The sequence below is a fragment of the Exophiala aquamarina genome, assembly GCF_000709125.1.
Source record: "Exophiala aquamarina CBS 119918 chromosome Unknown aczIA-supercont1.5, whole genome shotgun sequence".
In the NCBI taxonomy this organism is placed as follows: domain Eukaryota; kingdom Fungi; phylum Ascomycota; class Eurotiomycetes; order Chaetothyriales; family Herpotrichiellaceae; genus Exophiala; species Exophiala aquamarina.
This window is the reverse complement of record NW_013550583.1, coordinates 2,050,391-2,075,449: the sequence shown is the minus strand read 5'-3', so window position 1 is coordinate 2,075,449 and position 25,059 is coordinate 2,050,391. Positions and strand designations below refer to the sequence as shown.

The 25,059-nt window shown below is 51.1% G+C and overlaps 11 protein-coding genes across 11 annotated transcripts; 6 read left to right on the top strand and 5 right to left on the bottom strand.

The window, feature by feature from the left end:
- Positions 1 to 139: 139 nt before the first annotated feature.
- A1O9_07405 (uncharacterized protein) lies at positions 140 to 415 on the bottom strand (the record flags this gene model as incomplete). The annotated part of the gene is made up of 1 exon (XM_013404351.1): positions 140 to 415. One exon carries the CDS (start codon positions 413 to 415, stop codon positions 140 to 142), a length of 276 nt encoding a protein of 91 aa, XP_013259805.1.
- A 1,448-nt stretch (positions 416 to 1,863) lies between these two features.
- On the top strand, positions 1,864 to 3,372 carry A1O9_07404 (uncharacterized protein; the record flags this gene model as incomplete). The annotated part of the gene is made up of 1 exon (XM_013404350.1): positions 1,864 to 3,372. One exon carries the CDS (start codon positions 1,864 to 1,866, stop codon positions 3,370 to 3,372), a length of 1,509 nt encoding a protein of 502 aa, XP_013259804.1.
- Positions 3,373 to 3,483: 111 nt separating this feature from the next.
- Positions 3,484 to 4,247, bottom strand: A1O9_07403 (uncharacterized protein; the record flags this gene model as incomplete). Its single annotated transcript, XM_013404349.1, has 2 exons — positions 3,484 to 4,121; positions 4,181 to 4,247. 2 exons carry the CDS (start codon positions 4,245 to 4,247, stop codon positions 3,484 to 3,486), a joined length of 705 nt encoding a protein of 234 aa, XP_013259803.1.
- A 782-nt stretch (positions 4,248 to 5,029) lies between these two features.
- On the bottom strand, positions 5,030 to 5,632 carry A1O9_07402 (uncharacterized protein). The gene is made up of 2 exons (XM_013404348.1): positions 5,355 to 5,632; positions 5,030 to 5,302 (listed from the first exon to the last, which is right to left on the bottom strand). The coding sequence occupies exon 2, from the start codon at positions 5,277 to 5,279 to the stop codon at positions 5,031 to 5,033; it is 249 nt and encodes an 82-aa protein (XP_013259802.1). The 5' UTR covers positions 5,280 to 5,302; positions 5,355 to 5,632; the 3' UTR covers position 5,030.
- A 3,434-nt stretch (positions 5,633 to 9,066) lies between these two features.
- A1O9_07401 (uncharacterized protein) lies at positions 9,067 to 10,866 on the top strand (the record flags this gene model as incomplete). Its single annotated transcript, XM_013404347.1, has 1 exon — positions 9,067 to 10,866. The coding sequence occupies one exon, from the start codon at positions 9,067 to 9,069 to the stop codon at positions 10,864 to 10,866; it is 1,800 nt and encodes a 599-aa protein (XP_013259801.1).
- Positions 10,867 to 11,590: 724 nt separating this feature from the next.
- On the top strand, positions 11,591 to 13,990 carry A1O9_07400 (uncharacterized protein; the record flags this gene model as incomplete). The annotated part of the gene is made up of 1 exon (XM_013404346.1): positions 11,591 to 13,990. The coding sequence occupies one exon, from the start codon at positions 11,591 to 11,593 to the stop codon at positions 13,988 to 13,990; it is 2,400 nt and encodes a 799-aa protein (XP_013259800.1).
- Positions 13,991 to 14,166: 176 nt separating this feature from the next.
- Positions 14,167 to 15,106, bottom strand: A1O9_07399 (adenylyl-sulfate kinase; the record flags this gene model as incomplete). Its single annotated transcript, XM_013404345.1, has 2 exons — positions 14,167 to 14,812; positions 15,099 to 15,106. The coding sequence occupies 2 exons, from the start codon at positions 15,104 to 15,106 to the stop codon at positions 14,167 to 14,169; spliced, it is 654 nt and encodes a 217-aa protein (XP_013259799.1).
- A 2,626-nt stretch (positions 15,107 to 17,732) lies between these two features.
- Positions 17,733 to 18,818, top strand: A1O9_07398 (uncharacterized protein; the record flags this gene model as incomplete). The annotated part of the gene is made up of 1 exon (XM_013404344.1): positions 17,733 to 18,818. A coding segment is annotated over one exon (1,086 nt), but the record flags the coding sequence as incomplete, so codon positions are not given.
- Positions 18,819 to 20,334: 1,516 nt separating this feature from the next.
- Positions 20,335 to 21,537, top strand: A1O9_07397 (uncharacterized protein; the record flags this gene model as incomplete). The annotated part of the gene is made up of 1 exon (XM_013404343.1): positions 20,335 to 21,537. One exon carries the CDS (start codon positions 20,335 to 20,337, stop codon positions 21,535 to 21,537), a length of 1,203 nt encoding a protein of 400 aa, XP_013259797.1.
- Positions 21,538 to 21,657: 120 nt separating this feature from the next.
- On the bottom strand, positions 21,658 to 22,905 carry A1O9_07396 (uncharacterized protein; the record flags this gene model as incomplete). Its single annotated transcript, XM_013404342.1, has 3 exons — positions 21,658 to 21,815; positions 21,992 to 22,601; positions 22,693 to 22,905. The coding sequence occupies 3 exons, from the start codon at positions 22,903 to 22,905 to the stop codon at positions 21,658 to 21,660; spliced, it is 981 nt and encodes a 326-aa protein (XP_013259796.1).
- Positions 22,906 to 23,618: 713 nt separating this feature from the next.
- A1O9_07395 (uncharacterized protein) lies at positions 23,619 to 25,033 on the top strand (the record flags this gene model as incomplete). Its single annotated transcript, XM_013404341.1, has 4 exons — positions 23,619 to 23,882; positions 23,945 to 24,398; positions 24,443 to 24,769; positions 24,819 to 25,033. The coding sequence occupies exons 1-4, from the start codon at positions 23,625 to 23,627 to the stop codon at positions 25,031 to 25,033; spliced, it is 1,254 nt and encodes a 417-aa protein (XP_013259795.1). The 5' UTR covers positions 23,619 to 23,624.
- Positions 25,034 to 25,059: the final 26 nt, after the last annotated feature.

Below are 25,059 nucleotides of genomic sequence, written 5' to 3'. Positions count from 1 at the left end.
GACGGTATATTCAATTCTCGGACGTAATCCTTTATGATTGGCGAAGACTTTTTATATGGCCAAAGTATGGAGTCGGTGGATGGCCTCACGTATCGAAGGAGGCGCGTGTCCCGTTTACCAATAGCCACTGGAGAATGTGTTAGTGTCTGCGACAAGTCTTCCCTGTTCTCTGGCCAATGGCTCCTTCATCACCAAATCCGTTTCCTACCGTCCAGTTGTCATGGCCGATGCAGGGTTTGCACCAGAAAACACCATCGGGGTCCCATTGGTTCTTTATTTCCAGAAGTTGGTCATAATTGTTGCCAAAGCAGTGGACCTTCCAATCAGGATCTGTGAGGTCCGCTTTATTCATGTAAGCTCCTGAGCTTGGAGCACGTCGGCCAAGTGCTTCAGCCTCTGCCACCAAACAAGTCATTATCTTGGACGTCGGCTCATTAGAATATGTCTAGTATCGTAGCAATACTACATATGTAGTGGTATGCCGTCAGGCAGGATGGACTGCCTCAATGCCGCCTGGGACCTTTGCGTTCCTGACCCCTCTCAAGGCCCAGAAAAGATCCAGGTTGAGGGAGTATGAGCTGCACGGACAGATAGAACATCCAAAAGCCGAGGATGCAGATAAACAAGGCAAGTGCATGTTGGCTAATGAGCGTTGTCTCAATCGCTTTCTCTGCTGTAGTCTCTCGAAAAGTACAAATTGTGAATATTGAAATAGCATCGGTCTGAGCCCAATACGCAGTACGAAATCGAAAGTGCAGTACAATGACAAGACAGAATTCAAAGCGTATCGACTTTCATTTTGTGGATGTCTTGAGAAACGACGTGGCCATGGGGCAGTGAAGAAACACTAAGCTCGACTATTCACTTCTGCGGCAGCCTTGTAGGACTTCGAGGTTGTCTCGGAGGAATCGCGCTAGGGGTCTTCTACACAAGACAACCGAAAGCTGCACGTGGCGATTTGGCTATTCCTCGTTCTTATTTCTGCTGGTGCACCAGCTACAATGCCAGTCAGCATGCGAAGGTCGGTTGCCTGCCAGACACATATCTCCTCACTATTCCCAGAAGTTCAGCATTCACTCTTGCTCAAGCTTGGTGGCGTCGTTCCAGCGACAAACAGCGCCTTTTAGCTCGTCATAATGTTTGGAGCTCTCACCTCGAAGACTTTCAGTGTGGGGCACTCGCTCTTGTGGCGACTGAGTCACTCGAAACCGGGCATGCCAGGTTTGCGTACAGGCAGATGTAGGATTTGCGGATGGGGGGAAGAGAAACGAGAGCCGTCTCCCACCAGTCTTTAAGGCCCCTGTGGCTCTTTTCGAGGCCAATCATTGCAGGGTCGACCAACGTCGACGAATGGATTGTGACTTAAGACGGTGAGCTGGGGTTAGTTTCTATTTTGTTCTCGCTCACCCCAAGACATCACGTGACAAAGTCAAAAGCAGCATGTGATTTTTCGTCTTTCTTTTCTAATGACGCCTGGCCTCGGCGTACCACGGAGACCGCCGATAAATACCTTGGCACTACCTGTAATGCCAAAGCTGGTTCCGACTCGTATATATAGATTACGATGGCTTTCGTAGCAATTAGAATGATAACTTACTTTCTCTCGTTCATGCGCGGTACAACCACAAGCACCTCAAAAATTCGGTTCTAGCTGGCAAATTCCACACGAGGTAGAGTTAATTATATCTGCAGTTTTGACTTTGCTTGAGCCGCCAAGACACCAAAAATGTTCCTTTCAACCTGTTGAATAAGCCCTTTCCTGCAGCTCAATGACTGACTCTTGGTATTTGGCCTTTTCGATTGTCTTACTAGAGAGAACAATGCCAAACTGAGTGAGTTCATGGCTTACTCTCCAAACGTGAGATGGAGTACCTTATCCGCTTCGCGCAAGTGCATGAAAGTTTCCGACAACCCGAGATCGAAGCCTTGTCACGATTAGCGGGGACCGAATGCGAGATTATATCATACAGCGCGGACTCGCCATTTTGCGTGATACGCTTCCCCGGTCTAGCCTCTAGAATTAAACAACTCGAGCGCATCGATGCCACTATCCGCGCATTTGAGGCTCGCTCTGTGCTCTCCAAGAGCATTTACGAGCTGTGGGGCCAGGGCCAGACTTACGACGAACTTCACGAGAATGTGCGCAAGCAGAGTGGCCATCTGTGGGACAGGTTCAGGCAGTCGTCGTTCAAATTCTCGGTCGATAGCTACGGAAGCACGCGCGGGGTGTCGAAGCAGAGGGAGTTGATCAACTCATTTAGTTTTCTGGGATTCCAGGGGAAGATTAGTATGAGGAATCCTGAGGTTGAGTTTGCTGTCATGGAAGAGTGGCTGGATGCTCTGGCTGCGTCAAGGCCTACAGCTGCAATGGACAGTGCTACGGCGGATTCATTTGACTCAGTGGCTGGCACAAGGTTGACTAGGGTATTTCTGGGCCGCAAGCTGGGCGAGTCCAGTCGCCATCTAAAAGAGAGGCACGACCTAAAGAAGCGCCCCTACATCTCGACCACTTCAATGGATGCAGAGTTGGCCTTGATCACTGCCAGCCTGGCACTGGCTGCGCCAGGAAAACTGTTCCTGGATCCCTTCGTCGGAACCGGGGGTTTCATGATCGCGGCGGCCGAACTGGGAGCCATGTCATTTGGATCGGATATCGATGGGCGAAGTTACAAGGGCAAAGGCACCGGAATTGAATCTGGAGTGGGTGCAAACTTTAAAAAGTACTCTCTGCACCATTTGTTCGGGGACTGCTTGACCTCGGATCTAACAAACACACCGTTTCGAAATATAGCTGGCTCTCATCAGTTGAACGATAGGAGGTGGTTGGATGGCATCGTTTGTGACCCTCCTTATGGGGTCAGGGAGGGCCTGAAGGTACTGGGAACAAGAAAAGCCATCGTCTTGCATGCCCTGCGTGATGGGGAAAGCGTGGATTCAACCCAAGAATCGACGACTCCCGTGCATCTGATAGGTGGCGTGCCGGGGTACACATTGCCTGGGTATGTCGCGCCAAAAAGGCCATATTCATTCACGCGCATGCTCGATGACATTCTCGACTTTGCAGCAAGGACACTGGTCGATGGTGGTCGAATCGCTTTCTGGATGCCCAGCGCCAACGAGAACGAGCTCGGTGAGGAGATACCCACCGTGATCCCCAGACATAGCCTCCTGGAACTCAAACACGAGTGTATACAGCGGTTCAACAAGTGGAGCCGCAGGCTACTCGTGTATGAGAGGCTTCACAGACCTTTCGCACTTGGAAACTCCGATGGGAGAATCATAGAAACTGGCCGGACAGCTGACGAGTTGAACCCGTTCCGCAAACGGTACTTTCAGCCAGTCGTAGACAAAAATGCAGGCAGCTTAGCATAGATAGCTCGCCTTGATGACAATGTGGCCCTGGGTAGGGAATGCCGATAGAGCAACTCTGGTCTGTTGTAGACTTGCACGAGGGGAAATATGCGTGCCTCGGAATTCGCATCGTTATCCCTTGACCTGGAGCTTTTCCACCGCCGCAATGGCATCCTCGCCCTCGGCGTCGTCCTCTTCTCCCTTACCGGCGAGCCCACTCTCCCAGAGCTGCTTACCCGTCAGCCTCTTCTCGTCTGTCTTAGTGCCGCCCTTCTTCTTCTTGTCTTCCGCATCCTCCTCCTCCTTCTGCTTCCTCTCTTTTTCCTGCATCTCCGCCCGGAATTTCTCTCTCCATTCTAAAAACTTTTCCTTTGTCACCAGCGCACCGTGGAATCTTCGATTCTCCTCCTCTTCCTTCTTGCGCAGTTCTTGGTCCCTGACCGCTTCTGCTTTTTGCAGTCTATCGGTAATGAGGCTTTCCGCTGCTTCTTTCAAGGTTGTGACCAGCGTGAAGATCATGGCCATTCCAAGTGAATCTTCCATCGTCGGCACAAGTGCCTGGAGCAGCTCGGCTTTGTCCTCTGCTACATCCAGTTCGGGGTGTCTGTAGGCATTGGGCGGGGTCGTAATGTCTAAATAAGGTCCCACATCAGGATATGCTTCTGGATAAGTCACATTGAGCAGAATAACAGGTGGCTCGGCATCCTCATCAGAGGGGTCTTCTGGTACGTCGAGGGTGATCGATATCCGATAAGAGGAGTCAGAAACATCTGTAGGCAGTATTATCAGCCTGGAAACAAACGGCAGAGCAACACCACCATGAACTGACCTGTGATTTCATCTGGGAATATGGAGTCGAGAACCTCTCGTTCTTCCTTTTGTTCGTCGAGCCCCATGTCGGAACGTGTTGGCCTGCAAAACCTGATGGTGGGTATTCGGCTGAAGGAATGCGTCGTCTATGAGAGACACTCGGAAAATCTAGAGTCTTTTCCAATCTCAACGTCGTTTGTTTCTGTGGAAGTGTTGCAAATGTGGACGCTTGCTACAGCGTCCGGTTTTCCGCATGTACTTGATCCGAGGATAAGCCGCATGGATTTTCCCCCACGCAGCCATTGGCAAGGCTGGCATTCAGCCTCGTGATCTGGTAACATTGAACACCCAAACTCTAGCCTAGACGTGCGCGAACAAGCTGTGGATGAATATATAGTAGTGGTAAGCTGCTGATGGCTTCAATGGGAACTAGTGTATTGTATAGTGGCAAGATGTAGAAATTTTTGGCTCTTGTTATAGCTTGAATGTCGCTGATCATCACTGATACCAATTGTAGACGATAACTACCTTGAAATTGCTTGTGGCTGGACTCGTACCCCAGCCCTTTTGCACGGGCCAAAACAGAAGCTGTACCAGTAGATTGGGAAGTTTCTAAATATAAAGTTGGAGACAGTGCCATATATATCATTAACGTAGCATGTGCCGCTACTTGAGGCTGGAAGCTCATGGCCCAGTCCCATGCCCATGTCGTTGCCAAAGGGCGTTTAGTATCCATTCGTTTCTATGTCGTTTCTTTCGTTACTTGAGGGTAGTCGACTTCTTCGCGGACTGCACACCCGGTACAAAGACTGCCGCGGGCAGCCCATTCACTCCGTCATGCCTTATGCTGCACATATGTCCCATCGTCCTCATACAAGGTTGCCCAAGTTGAGAGCCGGCCTCGATACTGAGGAGGAGGAGTATGGACACCCTTGACTGAGCGCGAGCCTGGCGATTCGATCTCGATTGCATTCTTCAGGTTCTTCTCGCTCGAGTGCTTTAATGAATGTTGTCTGCCCGCACAAGTGCAGGGGATGTCTCTCTCGAACAGCAGCATTGTAGCATTGTCCGCGGTGTTCGATCCCGTCTATGCACTGGTACACTGTGTTGCTTCCCATCTTCAATGAGACATACAAATTGCCTATTTCAGCTTAGCAAAGATCAATCGACAAACTGTTGAGTTGGCCACCCACCATCCCTTCGACCCTTTCAGGTTTGAATTCTTCCGTAGCTGCGAATTGACAAATTTGCAGAGCGTCTCCCCGCAGTCATCTGGTTTCGTTCTCTTATAGACTCTCAGGTCTTCTTCTGCATCAAATTCTGCTTCGTCTACGTAGGCGAAGCACCACCCGTTCTTGCTTGACCTCCCATGCCATCCCCAGTCACAAAAGACGATTTTTCGTTGACATAGTCTTTCAGGACATTGAGAGCTATTCGTCTTGGTGTGGCGTCGAATGAGATTTGAGAATATGATTCCCTTTCTTTGATCAGCTGGACCGATAGGAGACCACGATATCTGGAAACAAGGAGTTTTACGCAAGCTCGACCTTTCACAGAGAGCGTCACCTGTCTTCCTCAACGAGGCTCCTAAATAAGAGGTCAAAGGAACATGCTCTGACGCTCGAGGTCGGTGCGCTATCCTTAGGCGAACAAGTGGCATGAGCACAATTCACTTTTAATCTTGGCAGGGTGCTTTCAATAACCGATCAAACGTTCAAGGGTACTGCTCCCACTTGATATCACGGAAGCAACGGGCGCCAATAAGGAGATTGACACCCATCAACAAATGAGCATAGGGCTCTCATGGCTTCGAATTGTGGAAAGTCTATGCTTCAGGCATGCAATTTCGTTGGCTGCTTGTTCACGCTCGGACATCGTCTTTTCTGCTTTGAGTACAACTAGCCTAGCTGCTGATCTAGTTGAGACCAATCTGCACGAAAGAATCTCCCGGTCCTGCTCAACGCAACGGGCGCCAAAGGAGGGGTCTTCCTCGATGATCTCCCAAACTGAGGTCCATATTAGCAGACCTAATGATCCTTCGACGCAAGCCGAGTAATGAAACTCAAAAGAGTCGATATGAGGTCATGATACATCTGTTATTGGTATCCAGGTCCTTCGGTGTCTAAGTTCACCTCTGCATCCCGATTTTGGGTTCTGAAGCGCGTTTGTGTTTGTGATGACAGCTCACTGCTTTGACAAGTCAGATGCTCTGGCGACCGGAAGCCAAATTGTGATCTGCTTGAGATTTGCCATTAACCGAGGCTACCCTCCACAATCACATGGGGTAGTACTGCATGACTTCAGCTGCGAGCTTGGACGTCGATGTCGGAGGTTAGAAAGTGATGAACTCGGTGTCTCTTTAAGGTTTTGGAGCCGTCGGCATACTTTCTTTTCATGGTAGCAACGGCCACAAATTTTAACTCGACGTGTTGTTGCTGACTTCGGAACTTTCCACAACTAAGATAACTACCAAGTGACTAGCTAGGTATTCAGGATTGTATTTGGCGATGGGAGAGTCTGTGAGAACTATGGGCAGCCTCAGGGAACATGTTTGCGGGGGTCCCCAATCCAAACCCCATCCTTGTCTCAGCTCGCTTGGGCCTTAGCGGAAAGTGGGCAGGCATCCACGGTCATTGCGTGAAGGTCTGGGAACGGGATTCCGAGAGCACGCGACAGCTGGGACGTTCATGAAGTATCTCATCTTGCTCGATATCAGCCTCATCGCCTACTAAGTCCTTGATAGCAGGTTCGTGTTATGATTTCAAGTATGGCGCCGAGCGTGGACTGTTGTGATCTCCCAAGTCACCCCAAGCCATCAGAGGCCTGTGCTTACACTAGCGCCTGGAGCCAGCGAACCTTTTTGTTGTTATCTTTGCGTCTACAACAGGTGGTCTGTGAAATCCCCACGTTACTTGATTATGGGCCGATGACGTGAAATATCACCGCCTTGGAGGGCACTGAGAATAAGGTCAACCGGGGGCGAAAATGGTAGTTGCTGTCATGTGCATCGAGTCAGTCATCTCACCAATTCGTCCCCTGGTCCCGGTCAACTTGGACTACATCTTGTCACAGCTTTTCGGGCCTAAGGGCAGAAGACGCGGGTGGGCGGCGTTTCCTCATATGGTCACATCGCAAACTTGACGAACGCCAGTTCATTGAATGAGGCCGTTAAACGGCTGGCTCATAAACTTCGTAAGTCCCTCGTCTGTCTTGCACTCGGCCTCAAATTTCCTGCCTTTTCAATTGCACTTGGGGAATCTTGTGGAAGCAATTCTTCGCTCTTAGACTCGGTGTGAGGTACGAGCCGTCCTGTCAAGTTGGAAAGCACTCGTGCTATTTTGTCTACCTAGTCTCGTGGTTTCAGGCAGCCTTCGAGGTTGAGCGAAGCTTGATTGGTGGAACTATTGCAAAGACTTATGCATTTCGAGCTCCGAGCTCCTCCCACTGCTCTTACGTAGAATACTGAGCGCTCTCTACAGGATACTGATGGACTGATGGGTCATTTTCACCCTGTAATTAGTCCAGCGATGGCAGGAAGCATGAGGGCCCACCGCACTACTTGTTGTCTCCACCACAGCCCTCAACTCGTTCGGGAGCATGGTCTATATCATCTTTTGAGTCTAGCCATGCAGAGGAACCAAGAGCGCGTGGTCAAATTGTTCCTTCACAGAAAGACAGTCTTGCACCTCAATTCATCCTTGTGTTGGGAGATACTTATGCGTCCAAATCAGCACAGGGCTTCGCCGTCTGGCTTTGGCCCCCGGAGTGAAGCCGCTGGATCTGCGCTACAACGCTGACTTTGCACGCCGAATTGACCCGCTTGATCGAGACATCGCCAAATTCAAGTATCTGCCTTGCGGAGCCCTTTGCGAGGTTATGCGCATGACCTTGGAGATGTTTTGGTTCTGATAAATCTACTCCATATCTCAGCCAGAGCCGCCGTATGGTGACATCGCCCCAAGCCACATCTCCACTACCCTGCATGTCTCATGCACGACGCACCACACAGGGGCAACGGCGCTCGAGGCTCATTCCTCTCCTACGGTGATTGTGATTCTCATAGTAGACGACTTTAGAAGCGTATCGCGAAGGAGTGCATGAAAATCAACGCTGGTTCGTCAACCGTGCATTCCCGTCAGACTTGAAGTCCCATTCAAGAAGACAAAGGGTTACGAGCATGTATCCGTCCAGTATATCCAAGACAGTTAAGTGCCAGCTAAACATAGCGCTCGAATTATTCTACAGGTACCCTTGCTCGGAAGGAGTCTTCCCGCCTCCAACGAATGCAGCTACACCATTGAATCATGGTCCTTTCCTCGCGGTCCCACTCTAGGGTCATGCGCGCGGCTAAAGTACCTCAATTCCTAGCACTCGCTCTCCGTACTCACTTCACTACTCCTTTTAAGCGAGAGGGTACGAATGGCTTTGGACTCGAGTCGTACTGAACGCCACAGGAATATGCACTTCTCAAGGTTCATGGACACCAATAAGCTCATTTTACGTGAAGACTGCTCGCAGAAGTAGAGGTATGAAGGTTATCTGCCCCCAATACTCCTTACTACTCGTAAGGTCGATGAGACAACCTGGTGTGCTAGGGTTTGGTCTCGCCTGGTCTTGTGGACAGATAATCTGGCTGCGGGACTAGATATGTACCTGGTTCTACAAGCTCGAAGAGGTAAGTAAATAGCCCCAAGTGCTACCAGCCACCCTGTTTCACCATGTAGCCTCGCCTCTTGGATCATGGGAGCTGGACAAAGCTTCCCCTCCCCCATTATTCATTTGCTGCCTGCGGTGGCTGGCGAAGAACGACATTATCAGCCTCGGACTCAGAGGTGTGGAAAAATTTGATGACTCCTGTTTCCTCTTCTTCACGATTGCGTCGAAGAATTACTCGATCAGATCACGATGCCGGAATTGGGGAGGCAGGCGCAAGGCTCCGACAATAGCACCCCGCGAAAGAGCTACTATCAGGTTGTGAACCATCTGGAACAACAGTACGTGAAAGATGTAATAAAACTGGTCGGGAAGGACCTCAAAGGGGAGAAGGAGAAGAAGAGTGGTTTTGTTTATGTAGTTCAAGAAAGATCTGGATCTGTCAAAATTGGGTTTTCGAACTTGTATAATGATTCACAATCCGCGGGCGTCGAAAAATGCAAGTTCAGACTCATAAATCGACAACACACAGGCAGGTTTGTTGGAGCCTTCAGGTGCGAGCAGATTGTCCATAAGGCTCTTTCCAAATATCGATATGATCTCCATATGTGCGAGTGTGCGCCAGTGAAGAAACACCGAGAATGGTATCGGATCGAATTCGAGAAGGCAATGTCCGTTGTCGAGCTTGTCTGGAGCTGGATGCTTCTAGCCCCTTACGAAACAATCTCAGATGACGGCAGACTGAAGCCTGAGTGGCAGCACGCATTGAAAACGTTCATAGAGAGTTTGGAGAGTAAGACACCTCAGACACTAGAAGATCTGTTCCCAAGGAATGATTCCCTGGAGTGGGATGGGCTTATACCCCAGCAAACTCCCACGCATCGATCACCCTCCCCAAACTATGACTTTCTCGGAAAGAAATCTCCAGGTTTCCAAAGGAGCAGCCCTTTGATAGCCGACTCTGGAACCGGCGATAGAGGCGGTACGCCTGCCAATGCTACGGAATCTCGCTCCGCGGAAAACATGACGCGTCGCTATAAAGACGAGACACGAGTGCGCTCTTCTTCATCAAACTCGAAGGAATTAGCCCATGGCTTTCCACTGAGATCATCTGAACGAAAGAAACAAGAATTTACAGAGTCTAAACCGAAAACGACTCCCCAAGGGCGCAAGGTAAGGCATAATACTGGTAGCAAGTCGAATAATTCACGCGATCGCTCCCTTAGTTTTGCCGAAACTCCCTCCAAGCGCACTTCTAGATCCAAAATCGAAAGTCATTGGATAGAAAGCGATTCAGACGAGGAGAACAGCGACGAAGACTATAAGAGAGGCCACGAGGAAGAGGACGAGGAAGAGGACGAGGAAGAGGACGAGGAAGAGGACGAGGAAGAGGACGAGGAAGAAGTGCTCGGGAATGGGGAGGATGGCGAGCAGGGCGGTGACGAGGTGGAGTTGAAGGAGGGTGAAACACTTGCTGGCACCGCCCTGGACTCGCCGCTTAAAACCGAGGAACTGAGCTATTCACATCAATTATACCGCACCAGAAGGTCTGCTTCGGGTCTGAAATCGCCAGCACAAGAACACCAATCGAAACGGGGAAGTCTCGGCCGAGCATACAAATCATCCAGCGCCAGAGACGAAAGCTCAGATCCCTCAAATTCAGACGACGAGCTAGAGGTCTCCAAGAATAAACCTCAACCACGGGCCTTACTCTTAGGTCCCAGTACAGCAGCAAGGGTAGCCAAGCGGCTGCCCCCATTTCATGTTGACTCGGCGGTGGGTATTGCGTCTGAAGCAAGACGTGATGGCGGTAACGACAAACTTCTCCCAAGGAAGCAGAATACAGCACACCACCGGACACGAAGCTTGAGGACCAGCGACCTGAACCCCGATGCAAAGACAGAGCTTCCGGAGCGACCCAGCTCATCTGCTGGGGCCAGGACCACCAACGGACGCGATGTCGTCGGCAAGAAGGAGAGGCCTCGCAGAGTTTTGAGGGTAAAGGCAGAAGTGCCTGTCAGCAGCTCTGTTGAAAAGGCATTCTTTGGATAGGCTGCCAATCAAGAGAGCCGGCCAGTACTGAGAACGCATTTGCTTCACGCCTTGTTGGACGTCTGAGGCGGGCTGGAATCGAATTAGCAATCGATGTAGCATTTCTGAGGCCAGGAAATCCAGGACGGTGGCGGATCGACATGGTTGCTCCTGCTTTGTGCCAACCAACATCGCACTGTGGCGGCCTGGAGGTGCGATCTGGATCGCGGATCAATATGACTATTATGATAGCCATAGATCTTTGCGGTTATGACTGTGTTCACTGTTTGATCGTACTCCCTTTTCAGACTCACAGGCAGTCCGGACTCTTGATGTGAAAACAAAGGAGAAAAATATTCTACTCTTCAGGCCCACGGGAGGAGTCTCGCAAGATGTTGAACACAACATTTGAAGAGTGATTCCAAGTCACGTGACACGGCTGAAGCAGTTGCGTGCAGAGGCCACTCTGCGCGCCGTTCAAATTACGGGGGAGTATCTGATTGCTTTGTGTTGATATCATTTGAGACAAATCCTCGCGTGATATCATCTTCTCTCGACTACCCCGGGTGTATTCAACTCTTCTACAACACCTCTAGACGCTCATTGTTTAATACAGATATATTCCGTCATGCATGAATAAATTATAGCATCAATCCCTATTCTTTCCTCTTCTTTCCTACGGGTAGCTCTGCCCCCATTCCCCCCAAAAAACCGTCTGTACTCCGCATTGGCAATCGGCGTCCCAATGCGCTCGGCATCCCCTGGAGTGGCTGCAAATTTGAGTCTGAGTATAACAAATCCACTGGTGCTTTACCGGGCGCTTGTTTCTACCAAGAAGATCAAACCCGACCCAGCTCAACATCGTCTTGCTCTTCAACTCCAGAAGCTGTACTTCCGCCTGAAGGACTATGCTCCCGAGGTGGAATATCGCTATCGTCTAGAACGGGTCGCAAGAAGGAGCGTTATCAGGAGGCGCCAGAATGAACCGGGACAGGATGTCTTGGAGCAGGATAGGGCATCGTCCGCCTCGGCTCGACGGGATCACAAGCCTGGGTCAAGAGGCTTCAGGCTTTCCGCGTTAATGAAGGCGTCTCCCTCCGAAACGCTTGCCTTGATCCGTACAGCACCCCTGCACAACTCAGCCTTGACGATATCCTCACCACAAGGCATGTTGCTCTACGGGGAAGTCGGGCGGGGCAAGTCCATGCTCCTGGACCTATTGTACAGTTCTCTTCCATCACGGCAAAAGCGACGCTGGCATTATAATACGTTCATGTTAGACTTATACCGACGAATCGAAACAACGAGAATAGATCGACTCGAGTTCCAGAATATTGCCGGGAATGAAGGCGGTTACTGGCTGTTCGGCTCTGGAAATGGCATCAGCGAAAACGAGCATATTGTCCTCAGCCTCGCCAAGGATACTATAAGCGATAGTCCGATCCTGTTCCTTGACGAGTTCCAGATGCCCGATCGGACGGCGTCGAAACTCATAAACTCATTCTTCACGGCGTTTTTTCATTTGGGTGGAGTCTTGATCGCCAGTTCGAACCGCATGCCCGAGGAATTGAGCAAAGCGGCAGGAATAGAGTTCGGCGGGAGAGGCGCAAAAGGCTGGGGCGGCGGCGGAGGGGTTTGGGGCCTAGGATGGGGTGCCAGACGGGAGGGTCCCGGGGAACTGCAGGCGAAAAGCGACTTTGGTATGTTCCTAGAAGTCCTGAAGGCAAGGTGTGAGGTGTGGGAGATGGAAGGGGAAAGGGATTGGAGGCGTGAAGTGCAAGAGGATGAGGTTTATGCGCCGGAAAACTCGGAGAGTCAAGATGCTACAGATGTGGAATGTTCGACCGGAAATCCTGTCGAATCGACGACGACCTTTTTGTCCGAAGGAGCTACAACGGCTCTCACAAAGGAAATGCAATCCTCATCAGACTCACCACAACACTATCACATAGCCATGGTCGAACAACCGGGTTCAACAACCACATCCCTCCACCAAGACATTCTGTCCCTCAACCCCTCCGATACTTGGATCCCAAGCACGTTGACCGTCTACGCAAGGCAGCTGCATTTGCCTTGCACTTCTTCGGGCATTCTGAAAGAGTCTTTCGCTTCCTTATGCACCAGCTATCTTGGCCCAGCGGATTACGTTTCGCTTTGCTCGACATTCCACACCGTTATCATAACAGACGTGCCAGTCCTGACTGTTCTGCAGAAGAACGAAGCCCGACGCTTCATTACACTGCTAGATGCACTCTATGAGGCACGATGCCGTCTACTCGTCGAGGCAGAGGCTCCCCCGGACAAATTGTTCTTTCCAGAGAGGGGACGAAAATTACGCTACTCCAATGATGGTGCCCCTACTCCTCCTGGTGGATTTCCTTCAGAGGGAGAGAGTGATTCTGACTCAATCACGTCCGAAGCGTTCTCCGAGATGTACCAGGACTCGACTGCCCCTTTTCGCCCGAACATCACATCTTACACGGAGAGGAACAACGTAACAGCGATTCCATCACAACTATCATTCACAAGATCCTTGGAATCACCTTCTCTACGCTCGATGCTTGCGGATGAAGACGCCGACTTTGGGCCTACATACGGGAATGGACGTAGCCAGGGAGCATCCTCTGGGACAACCAATCTAGATCTAGGACCGGCAGGGATGGCAGAGCATGAATTGAGGCAAGGGCCAGACTTTACGCAAACGAGCGCATTGACGGGTGAAGATGAGCGGTTCGCGTACAAGCGGGCCAGAAGCCGATTGTGGGAAATGTGTGGGCGGAGATGGTGGGATGAGCGTCGGGGGAGGGATGTTGACGAATGGTGGAGACCCGTTGGGCAAGAGTCTCGAACGTGGGAGCAGCCTGTGACTGTCGGCAAGGCCGCGACTGAAAGTGTATCGAATGATGCCGTGGCTGGTGCCAGTGGAGATTTTAACGCAAGGTCTGATGCACTGTTCAAGCACTATGCTAGTCCATTCCGCACGAGCTCTGAGCCGCCTCCGAAGCTTGGATGGCAGCATGCTTGGGGGATGATAAAGTTGGGGAAGAAAGGTGGGGAGTGGGGGAGGGGAGTGGAGGGCAATAAGAAACGAGAGGAGAGGTATGGAACGACAAGAAGTGTTGCTGGCGCAAACGTGGAAAGTTAGGGGCAGAAAGATGTAAAGTCCCCCCTGCAGGACGATATATATGAGACGAACAGCGAGCGATGACTGTATATACCGGCAGTATTACCTAGCTACGTAAATAGCCCTAGCCGTCTTGGTTTTTTCATCTAACCTCGACCCGAAGGCGCCAAGAGCATGACCACACAGTAGCAGGTACTCTATGCCTCATCGTCCACAGCTTCTGGAGTGGTCAAGTAGCCTTTGTCCTCGAGATACTTGACGATGATCTTGACAGCATCTTCGACACTAGTCTTGTCGCTGTGGATATGGATCTCGGGCTTCAAGGGCTCCTCATAGGGGGCACTGATGCCGGTGAACTCGGGGATCTTGCCCTCACGAGCTTTCTTGTAGAGGCCCTTGGGGTCGCGCTGCTCGGCGACCTCGACGGGGACATCGATCCAGACCTCGACGAAGGGGACGCCTGGGTCGCCGCCGGGCCGCTCAGCCTCGTGCAACTGGCGGGCCAAGTCGCGGTCCGCTCGGTAGGGACTGATGAAGCTGGTGATGGCGAAGGTGGCCGAGTCAGCGAACAGCTTGGCCACCTCGGCGATGCGCCGGATGTTCTCCTCGCGGTCCTTGGGCGAGAACCCTAGGTCCTTGTTTAACCCAAACCGGATGTTGTCGCCGTCCAGCCGGTAGGCCGCCTTGTTGTACGGCTTGCGTAACAGTGCCTGTTCCAACGCCACCGCGATGGTCGATTTGCCGCTCGCGGACAGTCCTGTCAGCCAGATCGTCAGGCCCTGTTGTTGGCGGAGTCCTGCTCGGATCTTGGGCGTCAAAGGCGTTGGGTGGTAGTGGATGTTGCTGTTTTAGAGGAGCATGTAAGTATCTCTCCTGACGTCACATTGTTTGCGAAATATGTCATGATTTGAAATGAATGTGTATTTGTGGGGTTTCTGGTCCTGGTTGTTGGTGACCAGGTCAAACGCAAAGGCCAGGGTTGTAATAGGACAAAATTGTACGGTAGTTCTTGACGAGAAAATAGGCCCGACGACAGATTTCGTTTGAAGACTCCTTCTGCAGGTACATTGCAAAGGATAAGGGAAATGGGCAGCGGAATGATGCTGTGCAATGGAGGACTGGGACTTACGTTGCCATATTGTGCCGGTGGTTCCTCGATAAGCGAGCGGTTGGCGGTGTATCCTTTTAATTGCGGAGGACCTGGACCTTTAGGAGAAAGGTAGGAGTTTTCGGAGGAAAGGGAACCTAGTCTTTGAATACCTCACCACGGAGCAGACTTTGGTGGAAGCTGTCGTACTTGCGGGCTCCTTGACTGAAAACTTCGAGCCTTGTTGTGGTTGGGGATTTAATCACCAACGGTTGAACTTGCGTGATGAGATGCCAAGTTTGTTCCTGAGGATTCGAACTCTGATGCGGGTGAGATTCGCCTATCACGCACTAACTGCACTAGTGCCCCGTAGCGGGCGTACTAAGCCCTGTTTCACGTATCCGGACTCCGTAACATCTGATAGCCTTAAAATTAGGGTTGATTTCTCCTCTCTAGTGTCCGGACCACCCCACTAAGTCCGGCCTCCTCCCACGGCCTCCCACCTCTTCCCTTCAAAATCTCTGCTTCTTTATTTCTGCTGCAGGCTGCCCGTTTCCAAACGACCAGATTCTTCACAGCACCTATCATACCTGTCACTGACACGGTTCGTTTGCGATAAGCCACCTATCAGCTTTGGCTGGGCACAAAGGACAGCCAATATCAGCGGCATGTGGTTCCGATGGCCCCGTGCGGGTTCTTGCAGCTCTTCACATCCCCATCCTGTCCTCCCTTGGTGTCCAGCGACTGCAAAGGACGTGGCAGATCTGGGGTTTTCTGCTCTATTTCCCAGATTCCCAGATTCCATTCTACGAGACCCCAAACACGCACGTACGATTCCTGCATTCGTGGATTTCGGCGCCTGGTTCCATAGCACCCACCAACCTATCTTCCGACTTCCTTGCAGACCGTCTGCCTTCACAGCCTGTCATATCCTATCCAATGCTTTGTCCGTGGAGTGTGCCGCAGATATCCCTGGAATAGGATCTCATCCTCGTAGATCCCTGTTTGTTTGATCATTCAAGTTGTACAAGCTGGTTGAACCTCACTAAGCGAGGCCACTTACCCAATTTCCCCTCTACCTATATATGATGTAACATGGACAGCCCTCTGGCAAAACTTTAGTATGTACACAGCGAGAAGTCAGTGTACGACGTGGTTGCCATTGATCAACAGCCGTCTCAGCCTCCGAGGGATCTGGCTGATGGGGACGGTGTTGCAAACCAAACCAAGCACTGGAGCTAAACCAAAGGCTCCTGCTCATCCCTGGCCTCATTTCAAACAGGGAAAGTGAGACCAGCAAGAGACGGACGGCGAGTCTGGAGTTTGTACCACATCGTCAACCACTCAGGGATGGTCGGTCTGGCTTCGGGGGACCAACACTGAGAGACATGGGGAATAAGTACTTTTCCTTCCTACTTCTTTGTCTTCATGTGCCTTACCGACATGTCCAGATCAAGGAATAGGAAGTTTGCTGCCAGGCCCATTGATTGACCTTTTCCTGGTGCTGTTGTTTAATGCTTTTTGTCATTGACGCTCGACTGGCAACCACTGAACATTGTGAGCTTGACAAGCAGTGTAATGATGCTGGTTGGAAGGAGCGAGTGATCAGAAAGAGCACCCAGATCCAGACGGTGAAGCGCTACCACCCCCTCATCGTCATCGTCTTTGTCTTGGGGTTGCTGTTGAGGCTGCTGTTCCTGCAGCCTCGCAAGGCTCGCAAGGCTTGCAAAACGGTGACAAAGGCGGCGGGGGAAGGATCCCTTCAACGTTGGCGTTGGCATCAACAGCAGCAGCAACATCGGCAGGAGCGATCAATGGGTGGCAATCGGAAGCAGCCTTGCAAAGACCGCCTCACATTCACATTCACTTCCACCTTCACTTCTAATCTCACGTTCACTGCCTCCTGCACCTTTACTATTCTCTCTTTCAGCTTCACCCTCACCGTCGCCTTCATTTTCAATCCCACTCCCATATTCACTCACTCCTCTGCAGCATTCACATTCGCATTCGCATTCACATTCGCTCAGCCGCCCGTTTGTAGCGTTGGACGCATGAATACGAAAGTCGACTTTACTGTTTGCATTACTTTCACCTGTCCTTACCGTCTAATGTCACTGCATCGCACAATTTCTACTTCCATCCGAGCCGTCGACGATAATCAAGTCCGCTGTTTCTAATCTCTACCTCTTCTCTCCTGTCCCGATTTGACCTCTCCCGTCCCCCCCTTCTCCACGCGACTTCTACTTAGTCTTTTAGACTTCATACGTACTTGTCATCCACCTCAGCGGCTCTCCCCTCAGAAATCCGCTCCCGCTGCGTCATCCACAAAGCATTCTATCATAATTCTCCGGATCTCTCATTGAACGCAAAGATGTTCGCCTGGGACAACCTTGCGAGGTTTGTGGTTGGTCGCGGTAAGCTGATGTCCTTCATCTATCGCTCACATCCGGAAACTCATTCTGATGTGCCACAAAGGAACGGCCGAGAGAAGCGAACAGAAACAGCTCGAGCGCCAGTACAAGCATGTTGAAGAAATCATGAAGAATGTCAAAGCGGTGACTAATGAGCCCCGACTTGACACACCCAGCCGTAAGCAAAGAGTCCAAACTTTACCCTGAATCAAATTGACCAACGTGATCAGCAACGCCGTCAATCTACACCAGGCATAACACTCCCAATCCAGATCCCAGAAGGAGCGAGGGTTCCATTCGGTCTGTGCAACCGCCTCATTTCGAGAGAAGTGCTTCCTCGCCTCTCCTTCCAACCACTGCTATATTGAAATCCCCCTGCGGTCCACCAGACATCACTGCTCGTGACTTGACGCATGATGAATTGAAGAGAAATTACAGCCAGAGTAATGTCTGGAATGTTGATGAACAGCCACTTCCTCCCATGCCTCAGATGAGCGGCTTTGGCAGGTTCCGGAGGTCAGTGGACGCCCCACCGGAATGGCAAATGGAGCATCTTGAGCGTCACTTTTATGATGTCAAAGGCCTCTTTGTGAGCCACCTTGGAGATGATCCCCCTGCTGGTCTTGACCACCAGTCCTGGAGAATGTACAAAGCACACCATTCTCGCACAAACAGCGCTGCTAGCTCACGTAGCTCAGATATGGGCCGTCCACCTACTGTGGCAGAAGAATATCTCGACTTGAAGACTGGTACTAGGATTAGTCGTGGATTCTGCGCTTCGACCACCTCCAGCGCCAACAGCTCATTTAAGGAAGGGTCCGGTCACTATCGCAGAGACTCCAACTTATCCTCTCTGAGCATGACAAGCCCAAATAGTGACGTTGACCAAAAGTTCAATCCCAGAACAAATCGTTCCGGCCTTTTCAGCAGACGTTTTAGCCAACAAGGAAGTACAGCGTCAATGATTGGGCTGGCTGCCATTCAAGAAACACAAGAGACTGGTCCCCAACCAGCTCGCAAGTTCGAGAAGCCTTGCGAGTTCGATATGATAGGTACCACCGAAAGTGCAGTGGCCTCTGACGATGATGAGGACAATGAGCTAGACTGGACAGATATGCTGGAAGTTGGCGGGGCCACTCAATCAAGCAATCTTGCCGCGCAGTTGGAAAAGGCATCAATATCCAGAACTGGATCGAATGCCAGGCCAACGCTCACTCGACAGCGTACCATTTCCAATGAAAGGAATGGTTCACGTGGACTTAAGAGGGCGATTTTCGAACGAGGCAAGTCGCGCAGGATGGCCACTCGAGTGCCTTCACAACAACGGCATCAGCTGCAACGGAAGCAAAGTGGATCCACCGCAAGATTCGCCAAGGAGAAATTTGAGGAGACAGAGTTTGAGGATAGACGCACTAAACCAGCTGGACTTCTAACTTCTGGCGATTCGCCAAAGAGCATGGACTCACCGTCCAAACTGTCTGCTGTGGAACCTTTACAAATTTCGCTGAAGAAATTGAGTGCATCTGCCGGCAGTGGAAGTGACCCAATGGCCAGCATTATGTCATCCCCTGAACAGGTGGCGTCTCACATTTTGTCTTCAACACGATCGGATACTTTTCAAGAGACACTGTTCCTTGCGCGTCAGTGCAAGGAAGAAGCGCAACCTTCGTGTGGAGGAAGATATCGCTCTGGTACTGCAAGCACAATACGACCAGGCTGCGTCTGAGCATGCGACTTTTCTATCGCGGAATGGATCGTAAACAACTACCGTGAGCTCCTGGGACATAACTAGGCGTATTGAAGCATCGCAAATCACGATGACACGAATTTTGAATCTCACGAATCTCGGGGCTACAATAGGTTTGCTCTTGATGTCCTGCACGGCGAGGCGGTAATATCCTTTCGGCATTGTCTGCCTCCAAATCAACTTTTCCCACACAGTGACGGTGAATCTAATTCAGTCATGCTCTCAACAACATACTCAGAGGCTTATTAGCTGGGCTTCATTATGGCAACGGCGATTGATGGTGGTATAGGAGAGACGAGACGTGGTAATTGTGAGACTGACCCATCTATCTCAGCTTGGCAGCGATATTCGAGGTTTGAGCCGCCAGGGGTTACCATGTATCCACATTCCCGAGGACATGGAAATGAGTGAGACCTTGAAGGTCCTAAAGTAAGACAAGTTCTTACCGGCCAGCATGCTAATTTTCGGGCTAATGATTACATCTCAACCATGATGATAACGATAATGATGGGAGGGGCGGGAGAGCATTCATTTTTTCTTTCTTTCGGCTGCTATATGCTCGAAGACCTTAAGGCTATCAGTGCCAATCAGACCACAGGATGCAACAATGAGTTGACAACCCCAATGTACAAACATCCGACAGGTAATGTCAACATAATAGCACTTGATGAGTGGCGTTGAGACTCTGGCCTGTAATCCTCATGACAGGCAGCAGATGTACATAGGCTCATGTAAACCCTCAAGTTGCCGCCGTGAATCAAACGGTCGATCAATTAAACAACATGTCCATAGTATTCAGGACTCAGGATATCCGTTTCCACCACTTGCACATTGACGCATTGGTAGTATGTTCAGCTCTCAATATAGAGGTTTCGCCGGCTCGCGCTTGTCCGGATATGGCAGCCTTGTTGCCTAATTAATCAATCCTTCATCATCCAACGACTTCCACTTCAAGATCCCACCACATTAGGCAGCCTGCCACTAAATAAAAAGAGAGAAGATCGATACAAACACTGGCCAACCGTGTATATTGTGCACCAGTCACGATATAATGGTCCCAATTCCGGGCGTTGGGATACACTTTTCGGCACTCGTCAGATCAACCAACACCTAAGCCACGATGAGCACAGCCTGCAACAAGCGCGGACTAAGCGACGGCGACGGCGGCGGCGACGGCGGCAACCAACAAAATGTGTTCAAGTCATCTCCAATAACGGACCGGGCATCGACCTTCATCGCACACTTCCACCCACACGATGCAAACCCGGCCGCGAGGCCGAACAGTCTCCATACCAAGGGAAAGCCAACATCTCTAACCCAAACGATTAAAAGCTTCCAGAACCACCCCGCATTCGCGACAGCCGACCACCGCATCGCGGCGTGGCGCCGGGCATCTACACAGCGGACGCTGGTGCCTGCTCCTCTCAACAACACGAACCCGGCAGACCCAGGCGCAAACGTCACGTACACGACCAACTCGGACGACGACGGCGAGAGGTACGCGGGCAAGCGGCTGGAGCGCGTGCTGAACGAGCTGAACGTCCAGGGCACGGTCGTCGTCGCGCGCTGGTACGGCGGTGTGCTCCTGGGACCCGTGCGCTTCACGCATATTGAGAACGTGGCGAGGGAAGCGGTCGCGAAGTGGAGGCGGCATGTTGGTGGCGGTGTTGGTGATGACGGCAGGGGGAAGCGGCTGAAGACCGATGATGGTGCCACTGCCGGTGCTGCAGCACCGGCACCGGCACCGGCATCGATCTCCCCAAGCGACTCGAAACCTCAGCAGTTGTCGGTCGCGGAGGAAGGGCAGCGCCTGCGGCTCGTCGAGCAACTGGGCAATCGAGACAGTAGCATTGTGGTGCTCCGGGCGTTGCTGGCCGAGAAGAGGAAGGCAATGCAGGAGACGCACAAAGTCACGGCCTCCCCCACGGCTCTTGTACCGTCCCCGCCTACTTCCTCTGAGCCTACTAGGCTTGTAAGCAATGCCGATGCCGCTGATCCTGGTGGCGAGAGTTCCCGGACGCTAGTCCCGCCCACGCTGTCCGCAGGAGGAGACGGCGATGGCGATGGCGATGGCGATGCGGCAGCAAAATCCACTCCTGCTGCTACTCCTGTTCCAGCTCCTGCTGTCAGTAGTAGTTCCCCAACGGGCGCGCGTGCTACGAAACCCCAAGCGATGGATTACAGTCACATGCCAATGCCACGGCTGCGACAGCTCGAGAAGGCGCGTGATGCGACCATTGCCTTCATCTTGAAGCAGATTGACAAGGCGGAGGCGGAGGAACGAGAAATGGAACTGGAAATGGAAAAGGAGCGTGCTGCATAATAGGCGATAGTCGCGTCTTTAGCGAAAGATGGTGAGCATTCTGGCTGGCTGCTAGCGACTACGAGTAAAGATCGACGTGAGCAAGAAATGAAACTAGCCAACTCCGACACTCTACCCATCTCAAACTCCAGCCAAGATAGGGACCTCTTCTGGAGCCGCGACACTGTATCCCACGCCAGCTGCATTATGCCTACTACCCCCCTGGCTGAGGGCATTCTTCTGGGCTTCTTCTTGCTTGAACTTCTCCATCACCATCTTTTTCGTCAGTTGCTGGTAATCTAGGGAATTCGCTGCAGTCAGTCAAGGCTCACAAGGACTGACAAAGGCATGGCTGATCCGCGGGGTCCTTTTTGGGGGAGTTCCTCCGGGAAGGTATCGGATACGCATCCTACCGCCCTGCGGATACACTGGGAAGAAACTACGGAAGAAGAAACAGGAAATGGAGTCAACGTACGTAAAACACCACTCTCCTTCACCTGGTTCAAGACGCCTTGCGAATAGACACCCCTCTCAAGGTTCTCCTGAGCGACTTCACAAAGCTCGAAATCTTCAAGCGCGACCTTCCTCACGAACTTGAAGTATTCCTCGAACCCTTCAGTTCCGCCCGTACCGTCATCAAAATAGTAGTCAAATTCCATCCGCGTCTCACCTACCTTCTCACCAGGACACACGCGGAAACTGCTCATGCCACCGCCATACAGGTTCAAGGTGCAGACAGGAAAAAAATACAGGAATAACCCATCGTCTGGCTTGTTGGGATCCGCGATGTGGCGGCTGTAGGTATCGTGGTTGTGGACCTCGTAAAAGGTTGGCGGGTACTTGACGCTGAAGGTCCGGTGCGTGTATTGACAGTGCAGGCACTCCTGATACCCGTCCACCATGGTCTTCCAGTTGAACCGGCCAGGATATTTGATCGAGCGTCGATGTGGCAGTCGCCGGAAGTTGTACCGCGATGCCAATTCTAGGAACGAGGCCGGAAACCATTCTTCAAATGCACCAGCTAATGGGTCAATGGTTGCAAATAAGAGTCCCGTCGGCGTCAGATAATGAGCCAGTTCTTTCTCCTGCAGATGCGTTGGGAATCTTGTCAAAAAAGGGGCACCGCAAAGGGTGTTGACCGAAAATATGGAAGCACGCGACGGGAACCAGACATACATCAGACTTTCTCGTGACGTTGAAATTCTCCTCTCCATCATGACGCACTGTAATTGCTACTCCGGCAAACTCATATTCAACCTCTCTCTCGACGGAGAATCTGGGCACAGCACCCACAAAGTACCAAGCCTTGTAGAAGACGGCACGTTGTTCAAGTTGATATAGATTTTGTGAGCAATACCATGAGGCGGGCAAAGTTTTCGTGGCATCCATGTTGGGATATTTGCATTATACAACGATTGCTTGAATCCCCATAGTGACGAAGGGGATGGACGGTGTCGAGAAGGGGGTGGAGGGATATTAACACAATCAGAGATCGGGCCGTCAAAAGCATCCAATAGGACAGCACCGGACAAGATAGTAATAGCCGTGAGACCCCAATAAAGGCCATCCCGAGAATGGTATCCAAATACCGATTGTGCTGTCATCGATCAACGGCATACTCGGCATCAATTCCCATTCGCACATGTCAAGTGTGAAATCCGCAACAGTGGTCAAATAATCAGGCGTAGTCGGTTTCCGTGTGATAATCAGCCTTCTGGAATGGCCAGATCTTGTTGATGGAGGTCCGAAGGCTATAAGAGGGGGTGTATAATCCTAGTAATTCTGCGATCATCAACGGGATCGCATTGCCCCATTGGGACGTCGCTGAACTCCATCTCAACTTTAGCAATATGTCAGGAGGGCATTCCTCGCCGGGATGACTCTTATCTGGGAATGTATCGGTTCCAGAATTGCTGGTCATCACAGTTCCGTCCAATGGTACGCCAAAATGCTGGAGAAGTTTTCCGCCGGCTGATGAATGTCAAATGAATTGCATGTTTGCGAGAGGTGTCATTGATAAGCCCGACATCGGGTGAGTATCCATAAAAGATGGCTTCTCCTCCCGTTTCGCTGTTCACGAACAGTCGCAGGTATGCTCCAAAGCGAGAATGGTGCTAATATTGTCACAAGCTCTGGCTGATATACCTCTTCCAGCCTATATCTTTGCCTTCTCATGTGTGGTATACCTGTTTAGCAGCCTGATTGTAAAATATCTTCAAGCTGCATTCTTCCTAGGTGTCGACCGGAAAGATGCTGCTCCCACAGGATCGACACTTGATTTAGTGGAAAAGGGAAGCCTCAAAAGAGACGAATCATTGTCAGATGAAGAAGTATTTCAACTGGAAAGACGGGCTTTCTTTAGTAGAGTAGGTTATGAGTTCCATATGGACCATCCATATATGGATATTGGTGTACTGACAAAATGAAGACTTGGCTATTCGTATGCCACCGTAGCAGATTCTCGAAAGCTGGAGATTATCATGCCTTTGATATTGCGGGGATCTCTTTCTTCGTTGTGCTAGGCAAAGATTCAAAGATTAGAGCATTCCACAATGTCTGCCGGCATCGAGCTTATACTGTGGTCAGAAAATCCTGTGGCAATTCGACCCGATTCTCTTGCAAGTATCATGGTTGGCAGTATGACGACGAGGGCAAGCTGGTGAAGGCTCCGAAGTTTGAGGAATCTCCAGGATTCAACCACGAGGAAAATGGATTGTTCGAAGTGAAGCTTATATTGACAAGGGAGGGATTGATATTTGTCAATTTTGATGCGAGGACAATGAATCTACCATTTAATGATGTAAAATCTCACATCAACCTTGGGAGTTCGATCTGGATGGATGGTTTCGATGTAAGATCTACCGGTAATTGGAAAGATATCGGTAAGTCACTTTCCTTTACAGGAAAATTGAGCTTAACGAGACAGCGAACGAATTCTCCAAGCATGCGCAAGGTGCTCAGAGTGCTTTATGGAGGCCGAAGTGGCTTTGCAAAACAAAGCAGGACGCACTTCTTGGTCCGTTGAGCGTGGTCAAGGAAATGCATAGCGAAGTCTGGTACACAGTAACGCTCCTGCCACATTCATTCGCGGAAGTGACAGTCAGATGCGACTTGTACAGAAAGGAGGGCCACAAGATCTCACCGACAGTCATTGAGAAATGCAAGAGCGAGTTGAAAGCAGAAATTTCGGTATTGACAGAACTGCAAGGAGCCAGGGACAACTCCAGATCATATTTCGCTTACCAATGTGGAGGTAAACGACAACCATTTCATGATTCGAGAGGACGATTCTGACTTCTTAGGACGTACAATTGACCTCTTTGCTATCCTGTCGCAGCACCAGCGAAGCGAGAACTTGTCCAAGAGGAGGTTACAGCCCGCAATTAGGTTGACGGGGACCGGTGATAGTGACAATGAGGCGGCAGCTTTGTGTGATACCCTTGACGGAGCCATGACACTTCCCTTATTGGAGAAGTGCTCGACAGTATCGAGCTTGCGAAGAAGTCTTGACTGGTGAAGGCAAGTCAGTCTGAACCGGCATAG

What these genes read in the sequence shown, in the direction of transcription:
- A1O9_07402 (XM_013404348.1), bottom strand. Translation starts at nt 5,279, where the DNA reads ATGGGAAGCAACACAGTGTACCAGTGCATAGACGGGATCGAACACCGC.